Raw genomic sequence first — 21,848 nt, forward strand, 5'->3', positions numbered from 1 at the left:
TTTTAGCCACCTATGCTCACATCCTGTCAAATCCTCTCTATTCATTACATTCGCCCAACACTTGTCCATGCATATATCTTACACGTCGCCGCCTTCCACCTTTCATTAAATTTTAGGAAATTTTTGAGTCTGAGATTATGATTTAACATGTATGCCTTTCAAAAAAAAAAAAGGAGTATAATAAAAATGTGACAAGGGGAAAATATTAAAAAAGCAACACATTTTGAGTGGAATTTAAATTAAAGTTGCCATCGCGACATGCTAAATTCGTTTTCAAACGTCAAAATCGGAGGGTCCCTTTGTGTGAATGATGTTTGAAATGCGTATCATTGCAAAATCTTCCTAAATCAAGTCATTATCGCTGTTTTATTGAGAATGATATTATTTCAACAATTGTGTTTTTTAGTTACCCCAAAATAATAATAATGATAATAATAATTTTTTCTCCTTAATCGAATGAATATAGATAATCTAAATCTATCGTTCTGTGTCGATATTATAAAAATCTCAAATAATAGAGAATTTTCAAATAGATTTTCTTGGTGATATTATATTTCTAATCAGTCAATCAAAACAAATAGTTAATTATGGCGCTGCATCAGTGATTTGCAAACACTTGAGATATTTTGCATCTGGGATTTCTTTTGAAAAAGAACTCTTGTTGGTTCAAAGACAGCTAAAATTAATATCAGGTTCATACAGAAAAAAAGTAGGACCACTTTGTTTTCTGCACCATTCTCTAATATATATACACATACTGTTTATAAACAATATTAAATGAAACCCACCGATATTTTTCTGTACAATTCACATGATATCAGGCGGCATCCATGTTAGATACAACCACAAAGTTAATGATTTCTTTTCCTGAACTGATCGATTATCAATTTATATGAAACATGAACTTCATTCAATCTCTTCTACAAGTTCCTTTCCACTCAAATCTTTGTATGTTGCTGCAGAAATTTTCATACACAGGGTCACGTCACAGTCCAATTAATGCACATTTTATCCATGACATCGAGTAGCTGTGACTCCGCTAAGGAATGTAACACATGTAATCAAGTCTCATACTGTTCTCCGACTATAACCTCTTTTTTTTTTTTTGGAATTATAACTCAGCAACGAGATATGGAGGATTATATGAGATTTTAAGAGGCACGAATCATCGAGAATTTAACAGAGATGGCACATGAATTCACAAGTACGTTGTTATCACTTGCTAGCAACCAGAATTTGGATGATCAAAATTTTGGAATTTATGAATGTTCTTATTGATGAAGAATGTCGCCTAATCATACGTTCAAACGAATTTGAGGTACTTGTTTTCAATTGTACTGAATTTATTCAGAACATGTAATGATACAAAGTCGCAACACAAACTATACTTCTTACCCTTTTCTCCTTTTGTGGCTCAGCACAAAGTTGTCGTCGTCGTCGTCACTTTCATTTATTAAACGTTTTTTCGGTTTTACTTCACCGGACTTGGGGACCTGTTGTGGCCTTTTGGAACTCTCCGGTTTACTTGATACGGGTGGTGGTGGAGATTTTATTGGAGTACCTGATCGAAGTTGCTTTTGCTTCCTTCCCTTTTTCTCAAAGGCCTTCTTCGCTCGTTCGGGTGACAGCAAACCATGCTCCATCATCCTGTCAATATGCGAAAATTATCCATCTATTCTTTGGGCCAACTTGTTTACCAGAATTTTCAGAATAAGGTGAATAGTGATTAAAAAGGCGGAAGAAAATGATGTAATTAAGAAGTGGAATAAATGTAGAGTGGTTTTGGGCATGAGAATAAGCAACTCAAAAACAAAATATGTTCCCAGGAACATACAAGCCGTGGCCGGTGAAGCACAACATTGCATCAGTAATAAAGTGCATTTTTCAAACAATCAACGAACATATCACAAACACGGATGGATGTGGCAAGTAGTGTCACTGCAAATCACAAATTTCTGGAGCTAAAGTTCCAGCAAGACAGAACTCAGTTTCTTTATACCGTGAATTATCTAGTTCGAAACACTTTACAGAGATTTTAGTAAAGATATTATTTTATCATGTTCCTACACTTACCATTGTTTACTTGAGTATTTGAAGTATTTCCATGAAAGTGCTCATGCCAATGGCTAAAAACTGTCAAGTGGCTTTGTTCTTGTTCATGTCATTATGCTGCTATAACCCAAGAGTCAACCCTATGAATCAGTATAGTAAAGATTGATTAATTACCTATTGTGTAACTGGGAATATGCATGTCAAGAATGAGATTTTTGTCACGTGTGCTGTTTTCATTTTTATACCGATGTTGGCTCCTCCATCCCCATTGAGTCAACCAACTTGGTCTCTATCCAAAAAATGCATTTTTATCCTTGTACAAGAGAAAAAGATCTTCTTCTCGAAAGAAAAGTCACATCTTTGCCTCTCGGATACATATCAAATACATATATTTATAAAAAAAAACATGAGAAAGTCAGTAACTTGTACAATACCACATGCCTAAATTTTAACCATATGTTTGAGCAGAACTCTGCTGCTCATAGCTCCAATAGCAATTATTTTGCATCTCCACACTCGCCTTTCCAAATAGTTAATCATAGTTGATAAAGTTTTATGTCTAGTCTTCTTCTAAGGCCATTCACACCTCTTGCTAAGTCCATATAGGACGGGGTATTGCATTGTTACTGCAAACAATTCAGTCAACAGTTTGAAAAAACTCCTTGAAAATTGGCATTGAACCCTAACTTCAAGAACATTGCAATCTCCACAATTACCGTATAACGACATACATGTGATATTTCTACTCCAAAACTTTCTCAACAGAAGAGCCCAGTGCATGAATAGAAACTAACCAAAATTCGGCCATTTCACTTGAAGGTATTTGCTTCGATAAGGATTCATAGAATATCCTCAATGGTTCTCTCTGTCAACAAAAGCAGCAAAATCAAGAAAAGTAGGGACTATTCGTGGCTTAATTTGTGATATAAATGAATAATCATATAGCTCAAAATCAAATAGCTGATACAGAACCTCTTCAGGAACATCAAATTTCTGCCCGGGCAAGGAATAAACTTTCTTCACTCTGGTTTTGGTCACTGTTTTCGTGACAGTTTTTGATTGACGTGACGTTTTGCTTATCTTCACTTGATCAAGACACATTGAAATTCAACAAGAGAAAAAAATAAGAATTCGCAAAATAAACAGTTGGCAATAATCAACACCCGATGCATCCCCACCAGGGGAATACATATTAGCAGACAGTAGTTTAAACCATTATAATCCAGAGCAGCTAATTCTAATATTAAACAATTCCATTCCTACAAATTTATTCAATCAAAATCAAAACTTGACAAAAACTAGAACGCATGTTGGCTAAATTTGGAAAACAACATAATAGATAACGATAATAAAAAGATTACATCTCGGAGGCTTTAAAGCCAATCAAGGTTCAGTAAGGACGTTCTGATTATGAATTATCCACAAGCACAAATAAAAAAATCTTTTTTTTTTTTAAAAAAAAACATAAGCTTCGTCAAATCAAAATGCATCCGCAGCAACAAAACGATATAATTAACAAATATTCCAAATTTAATGGTAAAAAATCGGCAATTACTGAAAATGGGCAAAGGGAGGAACACAAAGTAAAAATCAATCCAGGAAAGCACCAATCTTTAAGATACAAATTATAATAAACCCAAATTGAAAGAAATAAAATTAATCCTTACAAATGGGCACCTCAGTTTTGGCTTCTCTTGATTAAAAAATGATAGCAAAAAAGAAATCAAATCGAAAAAACAAATGATTTATTATAGGGAGAAGGAAAAACTTTGGAAATCGATACATACAACTTTGGATACATTATTAGTGGATCGGTGCTTGGCATCAACAGATTGCTTGATTGAGATCTCTGAAACTTTCTTCTTTGATTCAATGATCTTGGATTTTGATGAAGATGTTGATGGCCCATCTCCAATTCCGGGCTTAACTTTGATCAGATTGCTTGATTTTGTATCAGTGGCCATGGATTTTGTTCTGGGTTTAATTCTCAAATCCCTGTCTCCCCTTTTCCGTTTCAGGTAAAAATGTATGCAATAAGGAAAAAGATCGGACAGGTGGAAAAAAGACAAGTAGGTGGAAGAGTTTTCTTTCACTGATTGAGGATATTTTACTGTTACATTTCACGAGGTTTGTTTTTGTTTTTTTAAGGATGCAACGCCACAATATCTTAAAAAATGCAGGTGAGAATTTTCATTTAACCAATAATTTACCAGTTATGCTATTATCTTACTCTTCCACTTGTATGCAATTTGGCTAACTACTCATTTTCTAAGCGGTTTAAATAAAATAATAAAATCAAGCAATCTTAATTATATGGCCGAAAATTACCTATAAATATGTAGCTCAAAACAGTTAATTTAAGTTTAAAATCAAGAACATAATTACAACGAATGTATTCGAATATAATGGTTTATTATTTTGTCATTGCAATTCATGATTAGTTCTGACAGTGGTGTAACTAAAATTAATTGCAAAAAATGGTAGGAAATTTGTTGGAATCAATCCAAAACATTTTAATTACAAAGGAAAAGAACCTAAAATTTGAGTCAGATGTAGTTTTTCCATCTTTCATAATTTAGTAAAAGTTATATTATTAAAATATTGTAGTAATATAAAGGACAAGGGGACAAAATATTTTTCCACTTTATTGAAGTGTTTATTAGTTAACGCTGCTAAACATTTCTTCCCCTCATTCTTAAAATATATATATCCATCCGTAAAAGCCGCTTCATTATTTCTATCATCTTATTATACATGAGAACTTGGGCTTCCTGGAGCATTCTCACTTTTGATAACCAAAGAGCAATGAAGAAGCTGAAGACCGTCTCTGTCACGATCATCTTATAAAAGTTAGTGATGTTAGTGATAATATCAGAGGCCACCTCCTTGCTCCTCATTTCTTCATACACCATATTTGCCTGACCAATTTCTCGTCTTAAAAAAAGAAGCCCGTCTGCCAATAAAACGTTTGTCCAGCAAGTGATCTCAATATTCTGGGTTGGCCCAACTTAACCGTTTCAAATGGCCCAAATTTTGTGGGTTCTGAATGAAGATATAAATAGTGAGACTGAAAGCCCATTCAAGACCATAGTTACTTATAATACTACAAATCCCTCCCTCTGTACATGCAAAATGACAAAACAATCGTATATTATCATCACCTCCTCACAGCTCACAACACTACGCTAAAGAGCTCTCTCACTCTCTCTCTCTCTCTCAAACCCATCTTTGTGTTCTTGATCAAGCTTCTGTGTGATATGAAGGCCAACAATAATTCCCCCAAATTGAAAACAACCCCACGTACTCAATTGTTTTCCTGTGCTTTCTTTCGCCAATGCACGCAGACTGTACTCAGTCCCACCACCTCCACTCCACCTCCACTTCCCCAGGCGCCGGCACCTCCGCCAGTGCATTCACAGCCTGAATCTTCCTCGTCTTCTTCTTCCAACACGTCACAGAGCTTCACACAGTGGAAATTCCCTCTCTCAAACTCACCCATAGGACATAACTCATATTCACACCCCAAACCCAATCCGGAGCCCACCCCCAGAACGGATATCTCTGTTCCGCCACCAGTTTTGCATGCCAATTTGGAGGAGCTGTTCCACACGGCGGAGCTTCACTTCAGTTCTGGGTCAGACTACGACCGGGTCGGGGTGATTCAGTTGCTGGAGAGATCCCTCGTCCCAGACCCACGCGCTGCGGTGGAAGGAGGTGCTTGTCCGGTGTCGGTGGTGAGAGGGGTCGTGGAGTGTCTACGCGATGGTGTGGCGCGTAAGCCGTCCAGTAAGGTCTTACTGGCGCTTTGCCTGGTAGAGGAAAACAGGAGCGTTGCAGTAGAGGCCGGGGCAGTTACTGCAGTGGTGGAGGCACTGGCGGATGCGGAGATTTCGTTGGCGGAGAGGTCATTGGCGGTGTTGGAACTTCTGTGCACGACGGCCGAGGGCGCGGATGAGGTGCGCGCCCATGTTTTGGCTGTTCCGATGATGGTGGAGGTTATGGGGAGAATGGAGGGGAGGGGAAAAGAACATGCAATAAGCGTTTTGGCGGTAATCTACGGTGGCTTATATGAAGATGCGACGGTGGCGCCTCCGGAGGAGGTGGCGCGTGCTGTGATGCTAGCTTTGCAGGGGCATTGCAGTGCCAGAGCGAGGAGGAAAGGGGCCCAGCTTCTGAGAATTCTGCAAGAAAATGGACGGTCAGACATGACCCAAGATGTTGATGAGCGGTCTGGATTTTTTGATCAACGTTGACGCTTTCTGCTGAATTAATTTATAATTATTCGATGGTTTTTTTTAATGTACATTATATTTTAGAATATTATATTCTTTTTTTTTTTTTTTTTTGTTTTTTCTCGTGAAGTACTTAGTAGTAAATAACTGCAACCTTCCTGTATTGATTCTAGTTTCTAATTATTATTATTTAAATTTAAATATAATAAAAACATGGTCCGTATAGTTGTATGTAACCCTGGCCTTGTGTGTAAAACTAAAAAGTTAATATTTTATATTTTATTGTTAAAATGAGTCACGTGCGGTGGGGTATAGAGTAAGGCCATGCATATGCTGCATGTCAGATTCGTCCTCGAAGTTGGCAATCATCTACTATTTATACCTAAATTTTATTATAATTAATTCCCCTATTTTTTGTTTATTAAATCAAACATTTTATTTCGTTTTCAATGTCACCTTTCATTGTGTCCTATTTTATCAATTCATCCTTCGAAAATAGATTTCGATTAATTGATTGCTAATACTTTTAACATCTTCCAGTAATCGAAAAACATCTCATCCACTTTTAGGTCAAATTCATCATTAATTTTTTGCAAGTTATTGATGATTATAAATATTAAAAAAATCTAAAATATAATATTTTCCCCAAAAACATATATCTTCAACTAAATGTTTTTAATATGTCAAAATAAAATTGTTATTTGGTTTCAAAAACCTTTTTACATATTGAAATAAAATTACTTTTTGAAAATAATGAAGACATAAAGTTTTTAGAGAGTATTCATTGTAGAAAGATTTATTACGGAAATATAATTTCCCATTAAAAGAATTTAATGGCCATCGGATTATTCTTCCATCCATCTGAGTCATAAAAGAGGATGCCAATTAATCATTTTCTTCTTTGAGTAGGTGTCATGTGAGACCGTCTCACGGATACTAATATATGAGACGGATCAATCTTAATCATATTCACAATAAAAAGTAATAATTTTAGCATAAAAAATTAGACAAAAACTTATGTGAGACGGTCTCACGGGTCGTATTTGTGAGACGGATATCTTATTTGGGTTATCCATGAAAAAATATTATTTTTTATGTTAAGAGTATTACTTTTTATTGTGAATATGAGTAGGATTGACCCGTCTCGTGAGACGGTCTCACATGAGACTCACTCAAAAAATTATATTTTTTTATGGATGACCCAAATAAGAAATCTGTCTCATAAATTCGACCCGTGAGACCGTCTCACACAAGTTTTTGCGTTCTTCTGAATATTTTTTTTGCATTTTCAGCTACGTTTTTTTTTCCTGTACCCAATTAGCCTTAAATTAATTAAATGTCATCTATACTTTTTTCGTTTTATTAATTTCAAACTAAAAATTCAGTTTTATTCCTCTGTGTTGTCATTTTCTATATTATTTTTGAACCCCTCGAGATCTCAAATAATAAATAAAATATCTTTAATTGGGGTAGCCCGCACTCTATTGGAATCTCGAAGGGGGGCGAGTTTGGAAATCGTTCTAGATAATTGTTGATGATAAAAAGTCTAACACAATTTAATAACCTAATTAGCGTACTGAGAACATATAGGGAAGCAGTAGAAACGTTCTCTTAAAGATGAGCGATTAAGGGCTCCCAAAGTTGTGTTCGAGTCAACCATATTTTTTGACGAGTACCGTGATTTGTAAGTTACTGCATTAATATGATGATTTGTTCAGTATACACTCGCTAAAAAAATAAGAATAAGTAACTGAGATCTACATGTATAAAAAACAAGTGAAACAAGCATGTATTAGTGAATAAAAACGATCCTAATACATCCAAAATGATCATACAAAATTATATGATTATAAATCGAACCATGAATTACGAACTTATATACTACCAACCTCAAATAATTATCTTAACCTCATGATTATCTAATTGATATTTTAGATTGGTTTATCTTGAAAACAAAACATAATTTGTTTGAGATTGTCTCGCTGACTCAATCTTGACCATGGTTCGCTGTCGCGGTCGCGGAGATCGGAACAGATGCTACCGTTCCAGTTACAATGAAATTTCGCGGAACGGTCACGGAACGGGTGTTTAAAAAAAATATTATAAATATATAAAAATTAAAAATTTTGGAAAATATTTAGAAATATAAAAACTAAAATAAATATAATTTAAATAGATTATTTGATGTAAATAAGAAATTTAAATATTTTTAAAATTTTATTAACAATTTATTGAACACAATTTATATCGTCATTATATTTAAAATATTTCCAACCATATCAAAAATTAAATATACTATTAAAAATTATTTGTATTTAATTAATTAAAACTTTAAAATATTTTCGATTGGATATATATAAGTTCGCACAAATTTGAATCAATTTAGAGTGATGGACTAATAATAAGCATCAAATCTTATATAAAGTGATGTTACAAATTATTTAACATCAATCAAAATAGAAATATTTTATAATTAACTTAGTTTTTTTTTTCACACTTTGTAATGAAAATTTCTCAATAGAATAGTTGACTTGTCGTATCTTCTTTATTAGTCTTTCATTGATGGATGCAGCGGGAAGAAGGCTCAAGATTCCACCTTTATATCCCCGTTTTCGGTATATGAAACGCCGATACAAGCCATCAATCTACACACCCCAGAACATCGTCAAAGTTGCTGACGTTCCGGTTCCGAAACGCCCGTTCCGGCTGTTCCGTTCCCGTTTCGGCGAACCATGATCTTGACAGATATCAAAAAGCTTAATATAATCAGAAATGATTGAACTGGAACATAAATTTAAACAAAACATAACGGAACGAGAAAGTATCCAATATCTATGTTTAATATTAGTGTTTTTTTAAAATAATTTTACAATAGTGTTGTATCATGAAAATTTATCTTTTGAGAGGGTGTTTGGTGGATACCTCATCGTTCAAATATTATGTTTATTTTTATGAATCTGATATTTTATTAATCACAAGAAGAAGTATGTATACAATTGTCTCGAGTTCCTATCAAGGCTAGATAAGCAAAAATAAACTCCTAATTTAAACAATTATATACAAGGATAGTGCTAGGCTATACAAGGAGAGAATCAAGTCGAAACTGCAGCAATATCTATACATATCATGTCTAACAAGGTTAGCTGGCAGCAAGTAAATAATATAGGTTAGATAAAGCTGAATTAACCCCGCCATCATTAATGAATTAACAACTTACATATGAGATTAAAATATGGTTTGACATACAAAATATTGCTTAAAATTATCCACAACCAAGAATGTCTTGTTTAGGAGATCATGATCATCAGGAGGTCTTCTTGTATGGTCTATGTCTATATATATATGTAGGTGTTGGAAAGATCATGATCAGTAATGCACACATCAGTACTTAGTCTCAACCCCTTTTTTTTTTTTAAAAAAAAAAAAAACTTTGCATTTGAAGAGCTAGCTTGGTTTAAGGAGCCGTGCTATTTAAACAAGATGCATCAATTTGACTGGTTTCTTGATTTGGCTCAATAAATTATTATTTATTTAAATGTCATCTGCTAATATTTTGAGTAGTCATTGATGGGGATGTGGTATTGTACCGGTTATGTAAGTTCCACGTACATATAGAACAATATGCAACGCATTTTTGCCATTGCATTTTCAACCTCAAATTGTAGCTGGATCGTTGACCTAAAAAATTGTCGAACTTGAGGTTGAAAGAAACTTGAGCTCGACTGCATTCTAGCATATCACTAGACAGTACTAATAAAACACTCTGATTGATATAATTTCCAGATGTGTAACTTGGAGTTTCAAGGTTTTTCCGAATTACAATTTTGCCATAATTTAAAGTTGTGTACATTTTATTAAACACCTGAAAAGGTGTATCAGCTGATTTAATACAATGTAAGTCGTCCGACAAAAGAAAACACCAGATCATATTTCGGTTCATCAGGGAGCAAAGCATAAATACCAGATATTGGCAATGCATATATTCTCTATTTCTTGGAGTTCTCTTTGGCAAAACCATTCTTTCTCACCCTTGGTCTCTTCTTATTTTCCAGATTCAATGTACGTGACCTTTCTTTCGAAGCATTCAGATTTCTACGTTTCAGATCTTTTGCACTTATGGTATACTGGTTTCTCGAATCAGGAATACTAAAGTCAGCTGGGTTCCGGTTAAGAATGCAAATACTCAATGCTGGATTATTGTTCGATGGTTGAGTTACAAGTTCACTAGGCCTCCCCAAGAAAATGGTATTTGACTTCTTCAGCCCAGAAGGTACTTGACCGACTAAAAAACATCGCTTTCAGAATATGACGATAAAAATAGGTAATGCGTATTAGAAAACTTTGAGGAATTCAAGATAGTACCTTGCATATAGGATGCAGCCTTCTTTGAGCTTTCACCAGGACAATAAACACCATGCTGTAAAGTTTTCTGGTTATTTTGTGCAAAGAACGATCCACCGAGGAATTTCAGGTTCTCATTCCCATTCAGCCGCGGGTGGTGGTTGCAAGGTGAGAAAGGTTTATCAGGAAAATGTTTTTGGCTCACTTTTATCGAAGAACTCGACTCGATTCCCTGATCCATCAAAGACAGCAGTTGCATGGCTGGAATTGCATCATTCGAGTAGGGATCTAAAGACCCAACTGATTTTGGGCTCGACCATATTCTTCCCTCCCCACCCTTTATATCACTGATGGTCTTTCCCTTGTGGCACTGCTCAGAGAATGAATAAATTCCCATGTTATTCGGGAGAACGTGATGAAATGGTAAATTTTCTCGTCTGGGAGGCCACAACAGATCTGGTACTTCACGAGGTCTTGAACCGGCTATGATGGAACTTGAAGTCAAATATTGTGGTTTCCTCTGCTGACTCGGTGTAAATGGAGTTACGAGTTTGAATTGGCTTTCATCCAGTTTGCTCATGTCCATTTGATACTGGTTCAAACGAGGGAAGGTTACAGGAATACTTTGGCCAACACATATGTTGCCACTTGCAACAGGGACACCAGTTCTTGCATCACTCGGAGGAAAATTAATCATCCTATGACATCCATCTGCATAAAGTGCAGGCGACCCTCTGACAGAACTGTTGATGCCCACAGATGTGATATGTTTCCTCAAATTTCCAAGTTCCCTATCACGTTTGTTCTTGGCCAATAGCTCGATTATTTCCATTTCGTCTGAAGCCCCTCGAAGTTCTAAGTTCTTCTCTACGCTTTGAACAGTTGGCGACTCATAAACTCTCAATGCACTTTTGCCTTCTGTGGCTATTTCTTTATTTAGCGAAGTAGAGATGTCCTGGAAAATAACAGAAATAAGTTGAACCTAATTGAAGAAAAAAATGAGACATGTACTAATAGCAACATGAAATATAAGATTAGGAAACCACACAACTAGAATGAATCCTAGCTTTCTTTTGTTCATTTCTATGCTCCCTCTATTTGGGAAATTTACCGACACCGTCTTTTAAGTTGACCTTATTTTTTCATTTTCGCCATCTGATTTTTTAAAGTTAGGTCCTACTTTTCTAACTACGTTTTTTATTGGTTTTTAGTCTTATTTAGTCAGAGTGTTGACGTGACACCGGAAAAATGCTAACGCGTCGAGCGTAAACATCAATGCTCCGGTGAAATATGACAAAAAGCGAAGATACAAGATTAAACCTAACTTTGCCAAATTAGATGCTGAAAACAAATAACATGACAATTTAGACAGCTAAATTGACTATTTTTCCATCTTTATTAAGAAATTATTCAAGCCATACGAAAAGTTTGAAATCAAAAAAGTAAAAACCAAGAACAATAGTGAAAAACACAATCTCTATGTGACTGGCTCATATTAGCATACAAAGATCTCATGCAAAAAACTAAGAATAAACCATCTCAGTGAGAAAAACATTTTCCAAGAGGATACTGACAGGCTTAAGCAGGAGACGAGCATTTGACTCCAATCAGCAGTCAACTAGTAGATTGACTGTTAAACATATAGGAAAATCTGCATCCCTACTGGACTAAAACAGCCAAAAATTAGTTAAACAAGTGAAACTTTGAGAAAAAAAATGTCTAAGGAGGCTATTTCAAGTCAAATGTCAGGCAAACGCACTGTCCCAATCAGCCCAAAACAAAAAACTTAGTCAAAGACAAATTCTTAAGAATTACAAGGTTGTGGAAAATTTCATAAGCTTACGATAAGCATTAAACTAGCAAGCAAACGGCAGATTATGAAAACTCAAAGAAAATTTACATACCAAAGTATTATGATAGGGCAAATTCCTCTCCTCGAAAAGATTCTGCAATTGCTTCCCTTGCATCATATCTGTTTTCTGGCCAAATGACTCATTGAGATCGGGAATTCCCCTATGCTGCCTGAAAGAATATTGATTGTTGGAGTTCCTTTCAGGATCTACAAAGCTGTCGAGTGAAAGGTCCAATCCCACTTTTGCTTTGATATTGTGTTCTCCAAGAACGTTTTTCCCAGAAGGGGTAAAAGGGTTATGATCAGCTTCAACTTCAGGGATTTTACTATTTGAAGGGTCAGAGTTTGTCTCCAATAGTTGTGCAGGAAGAAAACCCCGGACATATGGTCCTACTTCCACAAATGTAGAAGGGACATGTCCCGTCTTATATATACTAGTCTTAGCAGCAATATCTTTCAATGAATTAGCAGAATTTGCAGCATATGTCTTCGGAACCTCATGTAATTTTACCGATCCATTGTCAATAACAACCGGCCTTGCCTTTTTGTTCATATCTAGGGCCTTACTTTTCTTGACCTTGATCCGTTGAGCCTTTGAAGCAAGTTGAAAACTCAATCGTGTCGATGCATCCCCTCCTGATTCTGAATCAGAAGTTTCAACTCTATTACGAACTCTCCCACCCTCTAGCATTAGGCCCCTAAACCGTTTAGTTGTGCCATTCGGGTATTTCATCTCTAAAGGTTCTCTGTCGTCCTCAAGGGTTATCTTTCGTTTTCTTGAAGGACTTCGAGCGCCTTTTGAAACGACAGAAGGGATGTCTAGCTGTGGCATAGGAGCTAAAATTGCTTCCATCCCAGTAAATGTAACTTGTATTCCATTGGATGACGCGGATCTTGTTCTCTGCTGCCCAATTAGATTTCTTTCCTCCTCCATTATATCAGCCAAGGAACGCAACTTTGGTTTTCTCCGGTATGGCACGGTACTAAATGCTCCATCGCTTCCCGATGCTGCATTATATGGCTCATCATAAGCATCTGTCACGAAAGTTAAAAATGCATTTGTCAAGAATTTTTTTTTGAGAGCAACCATAATGAGTAATTTCAAAGAAATTCACAAATCTTTTTAGACTACCTGCAGATTTTGCATCTATTTCTTGAAACTGAAACGGATCAGCTTCTGTCATATTAGCACACAAATTTCCATCTTCATTGGTCCGGACATCAGTTTTGTCTTTGCTGCTGCCTGCATGGTTAATCTGGATGTCACAGAAAACCATGGGGAGAATGGAATACAGTGAAATATACTTGCTTAATTAATAGCCAACCATAGAAGGCTTCCATGATAACAAAACTTACATGTCTTATGCCCTTCATCCCGAGGTGGATTCGAAATCATGATATTATCACTTAGATCATTGTCTTCATGATTATTTCCATAGTCTCTTGGTCCATTTTTATTTCCTTGAAAGGTAGTGATCCAGATTAACACAAAGCAAACATCAAAATCTTGCCCGACCAGTGTTACTTATACATGTTTATGGACTGAAGATATGCACGATAGTATGTTAAAGGCAATACTATCGTGCATATCTCAGTCCATAAACATGTATTTAAAGGCAATACTATCTCAAATTTACTTGTTTACCAGTTTTCTTTCTGTTGAATGAGAACACGCCATCTCTTTCATCAACATTATTACAAGAACTCGTACCAGCAAGACTTCCGTCTGCCAATACTATATCTAGTGTCGTCCTCTCACTGGAAACCTCTTGGATGCAATTTGAGCAGTGCCACCACCGAAATTTGGGAACATATAATGTAGGCAGACAATCAAATAGATGACATTCTGAAGCAAACAAGGAGCAAGTCTTCAAATCCTTTTTCCTCATTTCGGAAACAAAGCCACTGCATTGAGAATAGAAAATGAATTATCTCCATTTGTTGTACTCCTCTAAAAATATACAACCCCAGAACAGTAGCTCTTCATAATGAGATAATGGTGATTTATCAGACTAAAATATAATTCAACGGCCAACTGTGACACCAGAAATCGATAATAATTGAACAAAAATCAACCCGAGATTTTCCAGGATTGAATCTGAGGACAAGCCACACATATGCAGACTTTTTATCTCAAACCTAAGAATCTTTCATGCTGCAGGTTACACAAAAAAACATTATTGTTGACAGACTTTAAAGAATAGTATAACATTAGCAATGCAAAATGTGTTAACATCACCAATCAAAGATTGTAAAAAATGGAGAGCTCAACACTTTTAACACAAAGGACTATCTCAATGACAGACAAACATGTTTCCACCCACCCATTTATCATCTGCCTTCTTCCATTACATAATTTCAAACAACGCTCTACATCCAAAGTAATCATTAATACCAAAGACTGGATATGTTAGAAAAAATTTATCATGTGGATGTGCCATAAAACAGCAGATACAAAACATAAAAACATCATTTGACTACAAAAATATTTAAAATGAACCAACCTCCACAGTGCCAATTGAGATAGAATTTAGCAAGCATGTGTGTATAAATATAGCCTAAAAGACTTACCGTATTGAAAAATGCTCGTGTGCTGGTGGCTCGATCTCTTCAACAGCGCTACTAAGTTCTATAGCTATCGAGTTGATTTGAACAAGTGACCCTATGGACTTTGCCACAGAAGCTGCAGAATCACTTTTCCGATGACTTTCTTCCATAGGCACAATACTCTTGTCCATCCAAGAATATAAACCTAAATTCATTGAATGAAAAGACTACTACAGATTCAGAAATTAGTACTTGGAATCAATATATGGTACACTTTCAAGGCCTATATATATATATTAAAAAAAGACTGAGGGTTTGTTTATAGAAATTTCATTAAAGATGCAATACATATACAAAATAGTCCAGGATCGTGATAAACGGTTAAATACCCCATCACAAAAGAAAACGACATCCAACAATTAAAACCGGATTAAAACAAGTGACACCAAACATGTGGCATCACAATGTGTGCCCTTAGTGGAACAAATAGTTGAAACCCTAGTTAAAAAAACTAACATTTACAGATTTGTACCGGATCAATTTTTTTTAGCAAATTCCATGATAGACAAATGAAAGATAGCTAAATACACCAATGGGAAAGGTAAACAGTCAAGAAGAAGAAGAACAACAAAGGTAAAGCAATTTAAGGGTTTTCTTTAGGGAAAATGTTAATCTCGCTTTTACCAAGAGAAGTGAAAGATAAAGTATCAGCGGCCCGAAAAAAATTGGACACAAAACCCATATACCACATTCAATTATAGCTATTAAAAAATAAAGATCCGTAGTTTAATGAATCTGTGCATTACCACCTCTAACCCAAATTAGGGTTCACTGAATTAAAGAAAGGTCTCGATAATTTCATGGACCAACTTCACTGGAGATGAATCATAAACAGTGATAAACAAGAGAAGTATCACAGATGATAACATTTATTAAAGAAATCCAAATAAAATAGGACATAAAATAAATACGCCAATAAAATAAATATAAATCGGTGGTGTACAAAAAAAAAATCTATGCGCGGCAAAAAAGAATCAGCTGAAAGTCAGCTAAAACATAGTACAAATTTATCAAACTAGGAAAACAAACACATGATACAAGAAAAAGTTAACCATCAAGCAGCAAAAATCCAAGAGAAAACAAACCTTTTGAGCTGAATCGCAAAATCAGATCAAAATCTCACTGATCGACCCAGCAAATTTTATCCGCGGCTCACTTCGAAAAAATCCTCATTCGATAGCAAAAGGAGAGGAGACTTCAGTTATCTGGTTGTCTCGAGGCAATTCGAAAGTGGGTAAGAGGAATTCGAGTGCGTAATGAAAGAGAACCCTAGAGCTTTTAGGTTTGAAATTGGTTAGAGAGAGAAGGACAAATGTTTTAGTGAGAGAAAATGAAGTGCTAGACAGGAGAGTGGGTGCTGTGTGATGCGTGTATACATACATACCTTTCTTTATTTTCTTCTGTATATAATATATATATATTATATATATATCACATACATGAATTATACTCTCTCATTATATTTTATATATATATTTATCATAATTTAATTTTCGAAATATTTATAAATTTTGCATCTCTATTACATATGAAAATTGTAATATTTTTATTGCATTACATACAACATATTTAAGATCAGACAATCACATCAAATCATATTTTAACAATCATGTCGTCATAATATGTATATATATATATATATTTATATAAATAGCAGGGAAAAAATCATAAATCATGAAATATATTTTATCTCCTGCGGCATAAATTAATTGCACATGCGAGAAAGAGTGAGCCAATCAGTTCGCGCCAGCAATGCAAGGCTTATCACCATCCACTATGTTTGTCCTGAGAAACCCTAGTCAAACGAGAGTCAAACGCGTGGAGACACGCGCGGACGCTTGAAGGGTAGTTAAAAAGTCGTTGTCTTGTCAAATAGATGTCCACGCACCAACGAGAGACTTGATCGGCGCGTAAGGATGCTGTTCGCGGAAGCGTGTGGCGAAGCTTTTCGGATGACAACCCTAAAATTTTTGTGTGGTAATAAAGGAGTGGGAGGTGGGGATAACCCTAGAACCTGACAGCTCCGGAGTGATAAATTACTTACGGAATTTAAAGAAAACCACTGCATAAAAATTAATTGTTAGCAGTTAAATAGATATATATATATATTCATTTAGGGTTTTAGGATATGATCTTTATGAGTTTATTCAAATATCCAATATCCAACAAAAAATTTAGTCAAACTTTGACAATTTCGTATTCAAAAGTGCCTCATCATGTATCATCTGAGGATCGAAGAAATCCATGTAATTCTACTTCATATGAACGTATTTTAGTTTCTTTTATTGTTTTAACTCCTACTCTGAAAACTAACGGTTGTGGAGAGAATGAAATTTATAATAACAGTACTCTACTATATTATTTATGTTTAAATTTAACCATACACGAATTGTGATTGAATCGATTGTTTTTTCAGGAAGTCCAAGGCAACGATTCGGGGTTGTGGAAATCCGTCTTGATAGAAAGTATGACATTACAAGAAATTAAAGCAACCTTAGAATGATCGAAAACCACAAGGCATTTTGTGACAACATCTCGTTGAATAATTTTGAAAGTAAGGAGATTATTGTGTCCGTCGTTAATTTGATTAGCGATGGTTTTAGCAACGGAAAAAACCGTCGCTAATACAAAAAAATTTTTGTAGTTCACCCAATGTTCAGGCATGCATGTGCGTTACGGTTCCACAATATTGTTTTCGTTGATCAACATATATATTATAATGGCGTTTGTTTTCTAGCATGGGAGATAATAGAGCAATATAATCATATATATTCTACAAAAATTTAATTTAATTGTCTTCTATTCTCTCCCGAAATATATATGTCTATAGGATAGAGATATTCACATAAACATTCAAATAAATATTGTCAATTAATTTTTATTTGCTTCATATAAGATGTATTTAGTTTCAAATTTTTATGATATAATATTTAAAATCGATCATTAGTAGAGACGGTGAAACTTGTCTATCACTTAAAACCTAGCTACTTAATAATTAAGCCTAGCTATATGTGCGGCAAAATCAACTATTTTAGATATAGCCACGAATAAAACCAAACCAATAGACATGATGTTTGATCATAATCTATACGTACATATATATATACATACATATACATATATATATACATATACATATATATATATATATATATACATATATATATATATATATATATATATATATATATATAAATTCGCATAGTACTCCATAAAGTCATAAAGTAGCGTTGATCTAGCGAAGATTATTGAAGGCATGCATGATGATAGTGCAAACGAATTGAAATAAATAATTACAAAGGGCATTTTTGTCAAATCTTAGTCATTGTGACATGAACATATACCTGCCAAAATTTAATTTGTGAGGAGAGAAAATAAATTCCCATTCCGTAAAATGGATACAGTTTAGTGGGTCGAATGGATCTAACTCGTTGTTGGCACATTTCAGTGCTCACTCCAAATTAATTAATTAATTTATATGGCATAAATATATTCACTCAAAATAAAATAGTAGATAACTAGCTAGCTAGAGGATGCAGATTTTTGATTAAGAAATTTTAGTTTATTTTAATTTCTTTATGTCACTAGCTACATATAATATGGTCATTATGTGAAAATTCTTTTGTGTGAATTTAACAGATAGTTTAGAAATATAGTTCATCAACTTTATTCCAAATATGTCACAAAATGAAAAATTATTATAGCGTTTCGTACGTACTCTAACCTATAAATTAACCATGGGTACAGTAACGTGACAGCTATAAAAATTACGATTTTTTTTATTTAATTTGGAGAATAGATTCCACATATTTACATATATAGTATATATTATTTCACGTTTATTTTTATAATATATAAAAAAAAATTATGGTTAAGTATTTGTTTCAACTATTATTTAAAATAGAAGAAGTAATAATTTAGTATATATGTTAATCTTGTTTAGTTATTCAATATTCCTTTTATTTTCATTTACTTGGTTGCTTAGCCAAACCGGAATTAATTATATGCATACGTCGCTATCTCAGTTTACAAGAATTAGGCACTATTCCTTTCTTGCCTAGAATCTTAAAGTAGGGTACGTAAATGTATATATACATCAAATTCTGTTTATAGTTCGTATTTATTTTATTTTTTTTGTATCGAATCGTCTATAGTAATTAATTAGTGGATTCGAGTCACAATAATCATGTTGTAAATTAGTAAAAACAAATTTAATTATTACTTTTTTTAGATACTGTAAACACCCTTGATGCATATGCGCTTGTGTGTTTTTTGTGTGCAAAGCCTCTGCGAAATTTAAATTGCAAGTGTTGTGAACATATTCTTTGGGGAAGAATATATATTATTAACATATTCTTTGGGGAAGAATATATATATATATATATATATATATATATATATATATATATATATATATATATATATATATATATATATATATATATATATATATAATCCATTTCTGACAGGCGTAAGTGGCGCTTTGATCTTATTGGGTTTGGGATTCGAGCTAAGCCATGGTCTGTTGGAAATCAAAACGACAAAATGTACGTTTTCTATAATTCATCATTCATTAATTTAGTTTATTAGTTTGTCCCACCCTCACTTTAGTATATATTACCACAGTTGAAAATAAAAGTTAAAAATATTAAAAATTAATGTGTGATAATATATATAATGATGTATTTAATTTTAAATTATTTTTAAAAAAAGTCTATAAATAAATCTTCTCAATTTACGAATAAAAATACAATTGAGTTGAAAAAATTTTATAAAATGTATAGTGTAATATATTTTGTGAGTTTAAGATTTTTCTTTTTTACCGTAAATTTTTACTTTTAATATATTATCAGTACGATACTCGAATGTTCTCTATATTTTTCCAAACTACAAAGCAAAAAAAAAAGGTAACAATATTCAAAAGTAAAAATATTTATTTTACTGTTTATTTATTTTTATTTTATATATATTTAATATATATATAATATCATGTTATTATATAAAAAGAGTTTATGACACATCATTATAATAAAATTATATGATTATATTATTACACTGCTTATATATTTTTATTGTGTTACTATTTGTTTATTGTATATATATTTGAATAATATCATACTATTATATAAAAAGAGTCTGTGACACCTCATTATAATAACGTGATGTGATTATTTGATTGTTTATATATTTTTATTGTGTTATATAACAATTATATATATATATATATATATATATATATATATATATTTGTATAATGTCACAATATTATATAATATGAGTTTCCGGCACCTCATTATAATAATGTGATGTGATATACTTAATTATTTAAACATGATTAACATTATATACATCATAGTATTAACATAAACTTTAAATTTACTTATATTTATTTTTATAAAGATTTTTTAATGGACATAAACGGCTAGTTTTTATCCCATAGATATGATTTTACAAATACATTCAATCAAACCAAACTTACACTTCTTCCCTAAAAGAATTTTTCATCAAAATTTTCGAATAAGAAGAAGATGGTTCTTTTAAGGTATTTTGTATAATTATTTTGGTTGTTATACTCACTATCTTGTATTTATCGGAGAATATATGACTCGTGTTTTTTCTTTATTTTTAAGAATTTTGTACTTATAATTTATACGTTACTTTGTATTATCATATTAATAGATTTATAACGTAACTAATAAAATGTATTGTTATTTTTATAGTGTCATCATATAAAATTTGGCAAATCTCAAATTTGTTGCACTCGACATTAATTACGAGAAAAAATTATATGTCATGGAATCTCGATGTAGAATTGAATCTTGAGTCATTGGGTCTAAATGAGACCATTAAAGAAATTGGTATATCATCATCACAAGAAAAAGCAAAAACTCATTTTTTTGCGACATCTTCATGAAGGTAAAATGGTATCTCATCATCACAAGAAAAATCAAAAAGCTATGATATTTTTTTGCATCGGCATCTTCATGAATGTTTAAAATGCGAATATCTTATTGAAAAAGATTTCATGACTTGATTAAAGAAAATATTTAAACATATAAGGAAGTTAAACATCCTATCGCCCGTGATGAATAGAATACGTTAACATTCCAATATTTTAAGATAGTCGGTGTTACAACTCGGCAATATATCGAATAATCTCGCAACTAAAATTTTATGGACATGAGGTTACGGAATCAGAAATGCTTGAAAAATTATTTTCCACTTTTCACGTATCAAATATAACTCTACAAAAACAATATAGAGTATGTGTATTTGCAAGATATTCTGAACGTATCGCATGTCTTCTTGTGGTGGAAAAGAACAACGAGGTGCTAATGAGAAATCATTAGTCCCGACCCACTGGATCAACAGCATTTCCAGAAGTAAATGTTGTAAGTAAAAATGAATTTAAACCTGAAAAACAAAATCAAAGTCAAAGACAAGGTTTTGGTCGAGTTCGAAATCGAGGTCGTGGTCGTGGACGTGTACATTGACGTTGAAGTGGAAGTGGTCGCGGTCGCGGCCGAGATTTTGAAAATAATCGAGATAGTTACTTCTATAACACATCTCAAAAAAGCGTCACGAACCACTCACTAGAAAGACATCAAGAGAATATGAGTGCTAATGAATATCACTCAAAACGATTTGAAAGTTCTTGTTTTATATGCGGCACTCCAGGACATTGGTATCATATTTGTCGAGCTCCCGAGCACCTTTGTAAACTCTATAAAGAATCAATAAAAAGAAAATAAAAAGAGAATAAT

General features: G+C 33.5%; 3 protein-coding genes across 5 annotated transcripts; 1 reads left to right on the top strand and 2 right to left on the bottom strand.

Annotated features, from left to right (window-relative positions):
* Positions 1–1,232: 1,232 nt before the first annotated feature.
* Positions 1,233–4,185, bottom strand: LOC140831966 (uncharacterized). Of its 2 annotated transcripts, none has more exons than XM_073195704.1 (4): positions 3,843–4,185; positions 3,025–3,132; positions 2,847–2,917; positions 1,233–1,647 (listed from the first exon to the last, which is right to left on the bottom strand). In XM_073195704.1, the coding sequence occupies exons 1-4, from the start codon at positions 4,014–4,016 to the stop codon at positions 1,392–1,394; spliced, it is 609 nt and encodes a 202-aa protein (XP_073051805.1). In that variant the 5' UTR covers positions 4,017–4,185; the 3' UTR covers positions 1,233–1,391. The 2 variants fall into 2 exon arrangements, with proteins under 2 accessions (XP_073051805.1, XP_073051803.1); XM_073195702.1 differs by having other exon boundaries at positions 1,239–1,647; positions 3,840–4,181.
* A 992-nt stretch (positions 4,186–5,177) lies between these two features.
* On the top strand, positions 5,178–6,457 carry LOC140831534 (uncharacterized). The gene has a single exon (XM_073195282.1). It carries the CDS (start codon positions 5,178–5,180, stop codon positions 6,303–6,305), a length of 1,128 nt encoding a protein of 375 aa, XP_073051383.1. The 3' UTR covers positions 6,306–6,457.
* Positions 6,458–10,035: 3,578 nt separating this feature from the next.
* On the bottom strand, positions 10,036–16,447 carry LOC140831967 (uncharacterized). Of its 2 annotated transcripts, none has more exons than XM_073195706.1 (8): positions 16,170–16,447; positions 15,049–15,229; positions 14,123–14,382; positions 13,834–13,938; positions 13,610–13,720; positions 12,530–13,512; positions 10,647–11,580; positions 10,036–10,566 (listed from the first exon to the last, which is right to left on the bottom strand). In XM_073195706.1, exons 2-8 carry the CDS (start codon positions 15,213–15,215, stop codon positions 10,271–10,273), a joined length of 2,856 nt encoding a protein of 951 aa, XP_073051807.1. In that variant the 5' UTR covers positions 15,216–15,229; positions 16,170–16,447; the 3' UTR covers positions 10,036–10,270. The 2 variants fall into 2 exon arrangements, with proteins under 2 accessions (XP_073051807.1, XP_073051806.1); XM_073195705.1 differs by having other exon boundaries at positions 15,049–15,254.
* Between the last annotated feature and the right edge of the window lie 5,401 nt (positions 16,448–21,848).

Source organism: Primulina eburnea, chromosome 5, assembly GCF_022965805.1.
Source record: "Primulina eburnea isolate SZY01 chromosome 5, ASM2296580v1, whole genome shotgun sequence".
Taxonomy (NCBI): domain Eukaryota; kingdom Viridiplantae; phylum Streptophyta; class Magnoliopsida; order Lamiales; family Gesneriaceae; genus Primulina; species Primulina eburnea.